This window comes from Nematolebias whitei, chromosome 20 (genome assembly GCF_014905685.2).
Source record: "Nematolebias whitei isolate Nwh7 chromosome 20, NemWhi1, whole genome shotgun sequence".
Lineage (NCBI taxonomy): Eukaryota > Metazoa > Chordata > Actinopteri > Cyprinodontiformes > Rivulidae > Nematolebias > Nematolebias whitei.
In genome coordinates, this window is record NC_056517.1 from 11,003,676 (window position 1) to 11,016,385 (window position 12,710).

Genomic DNA, 12,710 nt, shown 5'->3' on the forward strand with positions numbered 1-12,710 from the left:
TGTGAACTTGATGTATTTATCCACAGAGTTGATGTGGTCAGTAAAATGTTGGACTTCCTGAGATTTGATTTTAACCCAGGTGTCGTCAACATACCTGAACCAATTACTTGGTGGTGTCCCTGAAAAGGACGTCAAGGCTCTCTTTTCTACCTCCTCCATGTACAGGTTGGCAACAATAGGAGAAACTGGAGACCCCATAGCACACCCATTGCTATTGTGCTATTTAAGAGACTGAGCTGAAAACAGCTCCTCAGACTGAGGAAGTCTCTCGGATGAGAGACGAAACGTTTCTACATTTTTTTGTTGATTTGCTTTGTTTTTTTGTTTTTGTTTTTTGAATGTCCAGAGGACCAGATTTAACTTTTTTAGATTTCCTTTAGTAGTTCTTGGTGCAGTGCCACCACAGGCGGTGGGGGGGAAACAGGTTGGCTCGATTGACTCAGTGCAGTGTGAATGCAAACCGCACCAGCTGAAATGTAAACAAATGTTACAAATATTGGTGCCCGACTGAACCGAGTCTACCGGACTATCAGGCGTGAAAACAACCTTAAGCTGCTCCTCCACATCCATCCCCTCACATCGCCGTTTCACAGTATCCCCGGACAGTTGCACATCTTTAATAGCAGCCACAATCTCACTTTTATTTTTAAAATCATGGAAAAGTGCATCCACAGCCTCACTGAATCCTTCTTTCATAGCCTCGCCATTGCTGAGAGACCTTTTGTGTTTTGCCGAAATGCAGCTGACCCAGTATGAGGCCTTACCTTTGGTGTAAATTGACTGCTGCACTGCTAGCTTATTTTTTCAGCTCCTGAACTTTATGGGCTAGTAAAGCGGTTTTAGGATGAAAATCTGTCTCGTAGTGTTTGTGTGTGGTCTTCAAATGCCATTCCAAGTTACCCTTTTTGAACAAGGCAGCGCTTCCATTTCAAATAAGACAGACTTCATATTTGAGAAAACAGAAAATTAGTCCTCCTCCCACTTCGGATGAAAATATATATTTTTTTGCTTGCTTGTTAGCTCGTTTGTCAGCCATCTTTTGGTGCAACTAACTAGTGATCCTACTCAACTTTGTTTTGAGCGCGTGAAGATGAAGTCTTATGAGATAATGTCTCGAGTCAAGGCGCCCAAACATCATGTGAATACCATGAACAAGACGTGGCTATGTCTCGCGGGAATTTAAAAAGGGTCTGGGCACTTTATAGTCTAGGCTTGAATGTTAAATAATAAGGATTAAAAAAAAAAAAACTAAGTTGCGTTCTACAAATCTCGCGCTTGACTTGAAACCAGTCTGCGTTCTACCAGTAGATTGCGATCGACTGGTTGTGCACCTCTGATGTAAAGACTTCTACAGTCATCGCTTCAAGCCAGCAGTATCACATTTTATTTGGCTGAAAATCCTATTGACAAATGTTCCTAATTACTTCCTTTCCACAGTGACAAGATGTTCCCTGCCTTTGGTTTCGGTGCTCAGATCCCTCCGACGTGGCAGGTGACTTTCAGTTTTGCTGTATTTGATATTTGAACGAGTTTGGTTGGCACTCTTGATAAACGGATGTTTGTATCTGCAGGTCAGCCACGAGTTTCCCATCAACTTCAACACATCAAATCCATTTTGTCAAGGTGAAATCAGACAAAAAAACAGCCTAAAATAATCTGGTGGTTGGGCTAAATGTGTCATATTGTGGCTTGCTATGCATTTTTAGACCTAGGTAGATAGTACAAGATATCCGGCCTGTGTATGAGAATCATGTGACTTTAACTCTCTTTTGACATGTTTTGTAGGTATAGAAGGCGTGGCCCTCGCCTACCAGCAGTGCCTGGCACAGGTGAAGCTCTACGGCCCCACAAACTTCTCCCCGATCATCAACCATGTGTCCCATTTTGGCAGACAGGCCTTACAGCAACAGACGGCCTCTGTAAGTTGCTGAAAGTCTGAAATGAATTTGTTTTCTGATAAATTTATTGTAGCTCTGCTCCAGTTAAATCCTTTGTCGATGTACATGTATGAAGGAGAAGAAGTCAATAAGTAAAGATAAATGGACCAATTCCTTGATCAAAATATCCTTTCTACACATCACAACAGTTCCGTCTGCAATGATAATCCAAAACTTATTAGCTTTCCTAGCTGTTTTCAGACAGTTAATACATCTCTGCATCTTTTGCTGCCCTGAAGCAATACTTTGTCCTGCTCATCATCACTGACGGAGTGATCACAGACATGGATCAGACGCGCAGCGCCATCGTTAATGCCTCCCGGCTGCCCATGTCCATCATCATCGTCGGGGTGGGAGGGGCAGACTTCAGCGCCATGGAGTTCCTGGATGGAGACAATGGGATCCTGCGCTCCGCTACAGGCGAGGCCGCCATGAGGGACATCGTCCAGTTTGTGCCATTCAGGCAGTTTCAAAATGTGAGCCACTGCACGTGATGACATTCATCCTTTGTCGAGATGTTATGCTAAGAACGATGTTTAAATGCTGCACATCTTATTTCAGGCAAACACAGCAGCCCTTGCACAGTGTGTACTGGCAGAGTTGCCTGATCAAGTGGCCTCCTTCTTCAATTTATTTGACCTGAAGCCCCCCAACGACCCTTGCCCCTCCTAGACATGTACAAGTACCCCGACTGACTTGTTATCCTGTTTCCTGCCTTCTTTGCTACATTAATCCCAGCTGCATGAGCTTCCATATGCATAATTTTTCAGAGATTTTATGTTTTGCCTTTGTGCCTCACAGTATGTGAGGACTGAAGCTGAAAGAAAAACAAGAACCACATAATGACAAAGTAAAAACACATTTTTAAAAACATTCTGTAAACATATTCTGATGTATGCTTAATTATCTAGGTAGAAAAATCTAAAAAAGTTAAGTCTGGTCCTCTGGACGGGTTCTGTAAACATATTAAAAATAACAAAGTGAACATATTGAATATCCATCCATCCATCCATTATCTTTACCCGCTTATTCCATTTTGGGTCACGGGTGTCGCTCGTGCCCATGTCCAGCTATCACTGTGCGAGGGGCGGGGTACAACCTGGACGGGTCGCAAGTCCATCACAGGGCCACATAGAGACAAACGAGACAAACAACCATTCACACTTTCACTCACACCTAGGGACAATTTAGAGTTACCAATCAGCCTAACCTGCATGTTTTTGCTCTGTGGGAGGAAACCGGAGCACCCGGAGAAATCCCACGCATGCACGGAGAAAACATGCAAACTCCACCCAGGAGGCCCCTGGACCGGGGTTTGAACCAAGGACCTACTCGCTGAGAGGCAGCAGCTCTACCAGTTGCGCCACCGTGCTGCCCCTCATATTAAATATATTGGTATTAAAATTAGAGCCTAGCCGATATGGTAAATGGACTGTACTTATATAGCTCCATTCTATCTTATCGAGATACTTAACGCCCTTTACACTACAATCTGTGCCCTCATTTATCCATTCATACAGCACTCTACTAGATCTCTACAAAGCTAATTGAACAAATCATTCTAAAGAAACTAATCAGAGCTTTATCACATTCATACACCGATGGGGGACACATCAGAGGCAACAAGGGTTCAGTGTCTTTCCCAGGGACACTTTGGCATGTTACTGCTGGTGCATTTGAACCCCCAACTCTTGCATTGGAGGACGACTGCTCTAACCACTTAGCCACAGCCGCCCGACATATGGAAATGGAAATTTTAGATATCGCTGATATTGATTGGGGCACACCGATAACCTATGTAATGGCTGAAAATATTTGAGCTTTGTCCACCCTCAAGAATCTCAGTAAACAGTGAGCAGAGTGGTGCTTATTTATTTAGCATGGCTGTTGGCAACTATGAAGCTAAGCTAATAAGATCCAGCTATACAAAGTCCCACACCAGGTTTACAAGTGGTGCACTGGTCATAAACACAGTCTTCCTAATGTGTGTTCACATTTTCTATCCTCTACTATTCACCATAAAGTTATTGTGTGTTACAAAAATGTAAATTAAACAAACATCCTTTCTGTTCATTGTGTCAACAGTCAGTCACATTTGGTGAAGGTTTAATTATTACTGACAGCAACAGAATTTATTTTCTTTGCAAAGAAGTAAAGATTTCAGACAAGCAATGTATTTCATTGAGGACAACACAGATAACATTAACACTGGATGTCCTCACAAACTGGAAGCTCAATCCGACAGGACTAGTTGCTATAACTACTGACAACGGAGCTAATGTTGTGAAGGCGGTGCAACTAAACACTAACTTTAGCTTGCTAACTTGAGAGGCACGTAGCCGTAACACCGTAACAAATGGGTTGGAGGATTGACGAGAATTTATTATTGTTGATTTGTTTACAGATCAGTTAAAATAAACTTATCATGCTCTGTTCTGCAAAAAACGCCACACAGTATTGCTCCTTGCTTCGTCAGTGCCGAATGTAAAAGTGAAACTTAAACAGCATTCACTTTAAAATAGTCTTCATGCTCCCTCTGCTGGATACATTATCCAATTACGGTTAGTTCCAGCATTTTAGGGGTGAAAATCAGAAGTGTTTATATTGGTGAATAATGGGACAATTATCACCAATAGTGATAGGTCCCCAAACGTCAATATTGGTCTAAACTATTGATTCCTACCGATATATCGGTTGGGCTCTAATTAATATACTTCACTTGGTGTTTAGTTGAATTGGCAGTAATGAAAGCCTTCAGGTTAGGGCTTAGCACAACACATTTTATCTGAATTGGAGGATTTTCTACCCTTTTTTTGACGTTCCTCTCAAACCCAGATTGGAGGCAATCGGTAAAGCCACTTTTAGATCTTTCCAGTTCAAGTCAGGGCTGTGGTTGGTTCACTTCAGGACATTCAGAGTTGTCTCTAATGCCACTTCGCTATAGGTAAATGTGGCTCCACTCGGCTCTCCTTTGGGTGGGATCGTCAATGCAAAGTGAGCAGGATTGTAACTGGTCATTGTGTTCAAGCCACTCTGTCCATTGTGATTCTCAATCGTTCTATAATCAGACTTGAATTTTGTTAGTTTATCTCAGCACTGCTTATAAGCCTTCATCTCCGATATGGCTCTGTAAACACACTCATTTCTTGTGGCACCATCCGTCATCACGATGTGGAAGTGGAGGTACATATGTAGTTTGCAGTTTTGTCATCCAGTTATGTATCTCTGCTGGCCAATCAATGCTGTCTGCTTATGTCATAATGTTCTAGAATTGTGCTGCTCAAGGTGGCTGCATGTTGGAGCAGCTCTGTTACTTTCATTCTGAGATTTTGCTTTTGGAAACTTTAATTCCTCTTTTTCTGGATGTAAATCACCTTTTTTGGGATGATTGTTTCCTCTGGTGTCAAATGCTGAGCAGCTTGAAGGATTTTTACTGAAACTTTTTTAGTTTTGGACATTTGTTATGATGCATAACCATGGCAACAAGGCAGTTTTCTACAACCAACAGCAGCTGATTAACCTCTCAAAAGCTCAAATAATATCTCAGCTACAGCCCCAAATCTCAAATGAGTTGAAAAGAATGTTCTGTGGATGCATTCTCATCTAGCTGCCAGCTGTGCTCGAGTGCCTGCCCACTGAGATCCTGGAACTGGCAGGAAACATGGCTCATGACAGCAGAAGGACAGGATCGTCCCTCGGCACCTACATGATGAGGAGCTCGGCAGACTACTGGGAGGAGTGACTATCGCTCTGGGAGGAGTTCTGCCTGGCATTCGGGCGGTCTTACAGCCCAGGGGAACCAAGAGGCCAGCCGAGTCTGGGTGGACGGATCGGACGTCATCTTTCTTAGGATCCACTGTGGGATGGACCTTTACAAGAGATCTTTCCTGCCTACAGCCATCAGCATCAATAACTTCTCTTAATGAAATGAGGATAATGAGTTACAACAACAAATAATTTCCCTTTGGGATAAATAAAGTATTTTTGAATTGAATTGAATTGAATAATCAGCCCCTCAGAGCAGCCCTCTTGGAACCTCAAGGTAGTCCCATAAATCAGGCTGAGTGGAGTGCATACCGGCAGCGAAGAGACCCTTAATTAGTGCTAGGGATGCACTGATCTTCTTTTTTATTTCACTTCCGATCCGACACAGATACCTGCGTTTTAGTGTCGGACGGTACCTATGTAATATCGATCTGATACAAAAAAACAGTACTGAATTAACCAAATTGCTAAATCATGTAATCTGGACCCGTTTCAGAAACAGGTCCAGATTACAATTTAGCCATTTTTGTTGTTTACCTGGATGATTGAGCTTACAAACCCAGTGCTGAATTAACTTAAAACATTTGCTTTTTAAACGCAGACATGAATGTACTAAATTACAAATTTATTGAAAACTCTGCACCACAACAGCCCACTTAAACACACCTAGAGCTTCACCGACACATTCCTTCCAGCTTGACAGGAACGTGTCTGGGAAAACTGAGACGTGTGACGTAGGCCTGCTGCTGGGAACTCCCTCTGACAGAATGAGGGGGTTTCCCCAGTGATTCAAATCGGTTCACACGGAGGGGGGCACAAAGATAATCCATCTCTTCTGGTGCACAGGATATATGTGCAGGCGGGCAAACCATCTCTGAAGGCATCTCATGTGAAGTAGGCCCAGCAGAACCACGATGTGGGCCGCTGACATCGTCTCAGGCGTCGCATGACAGACAGAACTGTCACTATGCTGCAGGGTTTGGAACTCTGGAAATCATGTTTTTCGTCAGAAATTCCTGAACTTATGACTGGAGAGACGAGCTCTATTCTGGAGAAGACGGAACCGTCTCTATAATCCCTCTGAACGGTGGGGGTTGAGCTGCGAAATGCGGCTTGTAACCCCTGCTGATCAGACGGTCCGTCCATCTGTCCAGGGAACACACTCACTGCCACTTTGAGTAACCCTTGGAGAGCGGGCACGCATTTGTGTTGTCATGTTTCTCATGAACGTCAACCAGACTAAAAAGCCTTACTGCCATCACTTGCTCCGGAGATTCTCCAGGGGGAACCCAAGGGGGGCTCCGACAGAAAAAAGGGCTGTATGTGTGCCTCTGTGCTGAGCCCAGGCTGCGGTCTCACATTAAAGCTGAGGTGAGCTGGCGTGCACTGAGAGGAGGCGTGAGCGCTTTCTGAGTGAGACGCCGTTTCGGTGGAGGCTGCAGCTGTTGTGGAGAAACACGTTTACTCCCGCTGCGCTGTGAGTGGGCAGAAAACAGCAGAAATTAAAAACGGGCTCTGGCTGAAAACGAGGGATTTTACCGGACTCAGTCTGCTGAAAAAGCATAATTTTAGCTGACATGGCAGACGAGTGTTTTGTGATATTTGCTGAACTGCAGTGCCATTTAAAACGCTGTTTAGAGGTTACTGGCTCGTTCTGTGTGGGGAATGTGTGAAGAGAGGCAGCTGTGAGATCAGCTGATCTGACAGTCTCAGATGAAACTTTACTTTCAGAGGTGTTTCTGTTTTATATCAAAACATACATCATCAAAAAAACATACATTCCCCTCAAAGATCTGTTACCTGGTGGAGGGGGCCGGCAGAGGAGTGGAGCGTGAAGTCGCTGCCGCAGCTGTGGAGCACCTCTGCTGCTGTTGCTGGCCAAGGCGGTCCCTCCCGCGGCCGGAGGGGCGGGAGGAGGACTGTGACGTCACCAGATGGTGTACAGTCTCTGAGACCTCCTCGGACCTCTTCGATTTCTCAAGGATGGTCCTGAAGTTGGCCCCAAACATCGCCTCTGAGGTGATGGGGCCCTCCAGCAGGTCTTTCTCGGACAAGGATGGCTAGGTGGTCCTCTGAATCATGGTCATCCGGGCGGCGATGCGGGACAGGGAGACCACAGAGGTGGCGCACATGTTTAAGATGACGTCAGCAGCTTTACAGAGAGAGCTCTTTGTCTCCTCCAGCAGGTCTGCTTCCTCCAGCCTCTTTGAGATGCAGTAGGCCAGCAGAGCGATGTTGTTGTTTGACGTGACCGCCTGGGATGTGCACTGGTGAGCTCGGTTGGAGAGCTTTGTCACCCTCTGGTCATGCTTTCCTGGAGAGATAGGTTGCCGGTCCATCCTGGATGCTTTTGCCCCAAGCGTCTCCACCAGGCTTGGCTCCAGGGGGGAGAACCTAGGGAAAAAAATGCCGATCGGTAAAAAACCCTCCACTCTGGAGATGGAGGCGAAGGTGGAGACAGATGTCTTCAGCTTGCCGGGTCCATCTGCAGCCTTGTTCCATTGTGACGTCACAGCTGGACAGCGAGGCCAGGTGGTATCAGGGCGACGAGCCGGGGGCGGAGCCAAACCTTCCCGCCAGATCATCCTATCAGGGTGGAGGGAGGCGAGAGATGGAAAGTCCCTTGTGTTAGCAGCCTCCTGGATTATGCCGGGCAGCTCCGAGAGGAGGGCGCCGACGGCTGGGAGCGGTGTGGTCGCCCACTTGGGAAGACCCGAGGTGGCTGAGCATCCGTTCGACCGCGCTTCTTCCGTCACGCCTCCAGGAGGGAAGGGGCAGCAAGGTTGTTTCCAGCATCGCCTTTCTCGGAGGAGTCATCCGATTCACTGCGTGACTAAGCGTCAAAGAAAGGCGGTGGTGTTGTCCTGCGCGTAGCGACCCTCCACGGAAAAAACACTCAACGGAGCTGCTGCTCACATCGCCTTTTTCGAGAGAATCATCCGATTCACTGCAAATAAAAAACGTTAGAAAAGGTGATGGCGTCGTCCAGCGGGTAGCGGCCCGGATCATGGATCGGTCACATTGTCACCAATACCCGATCCAGAAGTTTTTTTTTTTATTTTATTTTTTATCTGTACCGATACGGGCATTTGTATTGAATCGGTGCATCTCTAATTAGTGCCATGTCATGGGGAGTTGAGACAGTGGCAAAGCACCATAACCCTTGTGTTTTCTTCACTGTGTCCTTTTGGTTGTTGCCATTTTGGAAGGTGAACCTTCTGTCCAGTCTGTCTTGAGCTTTCTTGAACAGATCAGGGTTGCATCTCTTGAACCCTGGCCAGTTTTTCAGACCATGCTGCTGAATAATACCTCCTCCCCACACACACACATCATAATGCTGCTACCACCATGCTTCACAGTGGGGATGGTGTTGGGGAAGTGATGAGTGGTGGCTGTTTTATTTAATTTAATTTTTATTTTTTAACAAAACATTTATCATTTGTAACATGATTTAATTGAGACCAACTATTTTGATGGAAACTGTGGTGGGGTGTAGGAGGCATTCCTGAGCATTTATGTTGGCAGAATGATTCCTCCCTTAAGTTATGTCCACCCCTGCACCAGCCTAATGAGAATTTAGTTTATTGTACACCTGCGTAAGGCATCACAGAGATGTGCATGAAGCTACCTAAGGACCTAAGTTATGTGAAACTATATCACAAGACTATAATTCTTCTGGTCTTCAACTGCCTGAAGGACTCGGGGCTCATTCCACCAGTGGGATTTCTACCTCCACAGATTTACACAGAGGGGTGTCTGTGCAGGACATCTGCGGCTTCATGGTCATCACCGACCCCTTTCTTCCATTTTTATCTACGTGATGTCTCCAGCTCTTCGCTGACGCATTCAGTTCTCAGAGTTATGTCAGAGTGATTTTTCACAGTCACACAACTATTTTAAAAAATAAAACACAGCCCTGCTCGTTCATTTGTAGTGGGAATTTTTCTACGATTACTTGTTCAAGCAGGAAAACTCCTTTCTTCTTCATTGGAAGTTTTCCCTTCTTATTTCTCTAATTGTCTGATATGAATAAACATTCCTTCAGCTAAGATCAGGCACAGAGGCTGTACGCCTGTAATGCAGTACGCACCAGGTACATGGATCAATGGTGCATAATTACGCTTGAATAAAGAATGAGGTTTTAGGCGGATATCAGGGTGTTTTTGATGGTTCTCGGACAGAGCCAGTGAGGCATGGACCATATCCTGCTCTGCCCTTTAAAGCCAATAGCGACAGCTTTTAAAGGGTAACGCTTAAGCTCATAGAATCTGGGGTTACAATACGTAACTGTTTTATTGCACTAAAAACATGTAGGTTTAGTTGCTGTCTCTTGTATTCCAGTCCAGAAAAACACTCTACTCCAAAACAACAAACACTCACTCTTCAAATCCCTCAGAGATGAGTGTCTCTGGCGCACTGCTTTTATTTTTTTTAATGTTTTTTTAAACGGTTGTGACGACCGCTGAGGACTGGCACCAGATGATTTTTTTTTTAGAAACTGAAATTCGAGCAAAATTTGAAGCGTTGTAGCAAAAAATCTGAATCCTTCTATAAATGTAATTATCCTGTTTTTATTTTGATTTTACTTTGTCATTATAAGGTACTAAATACAAATTACATATGGAAAATGATATAATTTTCCATACGTAATGGAAAATTATTTTCCATTACATAAGGTAATGGAAAATCCTTACGTTTTACAATAAGTTTATACTTCTACCCACTCCTTTGAACATGTAAATATACTTTACCACTGTTGTTTTTTGTTTTTTTTTCTTTGCTTGCTTTTGTTTTAAATTTATTTTATTTTCATGTAGCTTTGTTTGTTCTTTTATTATACTGTTTTCAATCAAATTAAACTCAAACTCAAACAATACAGTTGTATTGTATCGATTGTACAATCGATACAATACAATATTGTACAATACTATACTGATACAATACGATTGTCTGATACAATCGTCAGGCTGCAACATAAATGTACAAAATGTAAAAACACTGAAGCTACTGTTGTGCTTACGCATTTTTGTGGACAGATTCAGTTTTTTACATTGATGTCACAACCCTCTGCCTTCTCTGCTTCCTTACAATAACTCTCATATATTTGAACAGATTATAATTAATGTCTGCTTGTTTTGACAGTGTCCTCAGGAGACTCTGGCTCAGAGCGTCCTAGCTGAAGTCCCAGGTCAGGTGGCAGGTTTCTTCAACATGACGAGTCTGAAGCCACCTCACAGTCCCGTCTGACCTGCCTCCTTCAGGTGATGTTTTCTGAAAAACAACCTTCCTCCGTCAGACATCAACCTGCTTTGACCCTGAAACTGTGCAAGCTGCTCCGGTCTTTTTGATGAAACCTAGTGGCATTCAGCATGGTAGAGGTGTTAGCATTTGTGTACATTATTCATAAACTTTAGGCTGTGTTCACACTTAAAGCTCGTATATGTATTATTTGTAGTCTTTTTCACCAATGTTGGCTCCCATGAAGTTTAGGTACATAACATAGTAAATTTTACAAAACTGAAGTGAACCAGCTTGTTTCAACAGAGAACTTGTCTCATAACTCGTCACAGCTGTGTTCAATTATACATGAAATTCAGGTTCAAGAATCTTTATTATCCCCAAGGGGCAATTTGTTTTAGTCAGGCACACAACATCCACACTAGACAAGACTTTGAGATCAACTTGTGATGAATTGTCAAAGCTCATGTGATATGAACTGACCAATGATTGGCAGATTTTAGGGTTTTTAAAAAGTCACGTTATTTCTCTGGGGCAGACATGAGGACATCGTCCAGCAGACAACCTGGACAGAATCTGACTGTCCGCCAAGTGTTTTGGTTGTTTGCAAGGTTTGTAAAGAAGGCAAAACAAATTTAAAGAAAAATGTAATTAAATAAATGTATATTGCACTTTATACAAAGTTTGCTATATACAAAAGTTCTCAAGTTCTCAGTCGGCCATCTTGTGCTCTGGAATGTCCAAGCTCTTTCAGGAGCTGCTGGTGTGGAACTTCCTCGTTCTCCTCATCCTCGTCAGATTATGTAAGGGAGGCACTCGCAGTGTATTAAGGACAGATGGAAGCAGAAAAAAAAAAACTGTACACAACCTTAGTAGTACACTGTGTATACGACCTTAGTAAAAGTACACAGTGTACTTGACCTTGAAATATTCATCTTTTACTGTTATCATTGCTTAATTATAAGAACTAAAGCAGCAGATGCAGCAGACGCAGCCTGTCGCGCTGTGGTGGACCTGGAGTTCGGTCACGTGCACAGGTTTCACATGTCTGTACAATGAGGACACTCGGAACACATTAACCTTTAATCCAAAGTTAGATATTAGATACAAATGTCCTGAGGAGGTTGGGGTGGGGTACAGGTGTATCGGCAGGTTTTCCCCTGGCTGCAGTGAAATGGTCATGTGTGAGCACATACGTTCAACATGTAGACGTTCAATACTTTATCACAGGTCATCACCATCGGTTAGGGTAGTGAGGTGTGTCCTCCTTGGAAAATAGTCCAGGAAACACTGATTGGTGCTCTCACCTGCAGTCTATCTCAGAGTTGGGAACAGATGGATCACGTATCAGACCACACCCACCCTGCTCTGCTCTGACTGGGTCAAACTGTGGTTCTGGTTCTCTTGATTGGTTGAAAGCAGCATCAGTTTAATCCCTGTATCATCATTAGATTGGATGACTTAAAAAGACCACAAAAAAAAAGTTTTTCTCCTCTTTCATCTTTATAGACATTCAAAACGACTGAAATTTGTTGTGGTGACGGAGAAATTTATTCCATGTCTCTTTCACTTGGTTGTCCACCGGACAACCTCAAGATGAGAGCTGGTTGTCCGAGATGAAAACAGGTTGTCTCAGACAAACAGAAGCTGCTCATGTCGACCCCCATTTCTTGTTTCTTTGTTACAATGGTGAAGACAAAGGAGCTGTCTAACATCAGAAGGTCTACTATTAGAAAGCCCAAGACATCAAAAGGTTATAAAGAATCTCTA

At 43.8% G+C, this 12,710-nt stretch overlaps 1 protein-coding gene across 1 annotated transcript in view; it reads left to right on the forward strand.

Moving 5' to 3' along the window:
* The window catches only part of LOC119426339 (copine-3), a 62,414-nt gene extending 51,402 nt beyond the window's left edge, over window positions 1–11,012 (forward strand). The window contains exons 12-16 of the mRNA XM_037693904.1: window positions 1,438–1,492; window positions 1,572–1,623; window positions 1,786–1,919; window positions 2,177–2,413; window positions 10,845–11,012. Coding sequence (XP_037549832.1) covers window positions 1,438–1,492; window positions 1,572–1,623; window positions 1,786–1,919; window positions 2,177–2,413; window positions 10,845–10,949 — 583 coding nt within the window. The 3' untranslated portion in view covers window positions 10,950–11,012. The remainder of the gene's footprint in view (window positions 1–1,437; window positions 1,493–1,571; window positions 1,624–1,785; window positions 1,920–2,176; window positions 2,414–10,844) is intronic.
* Window positions 11,013–12,710: the final 1,698 nt, after the last annotated feature.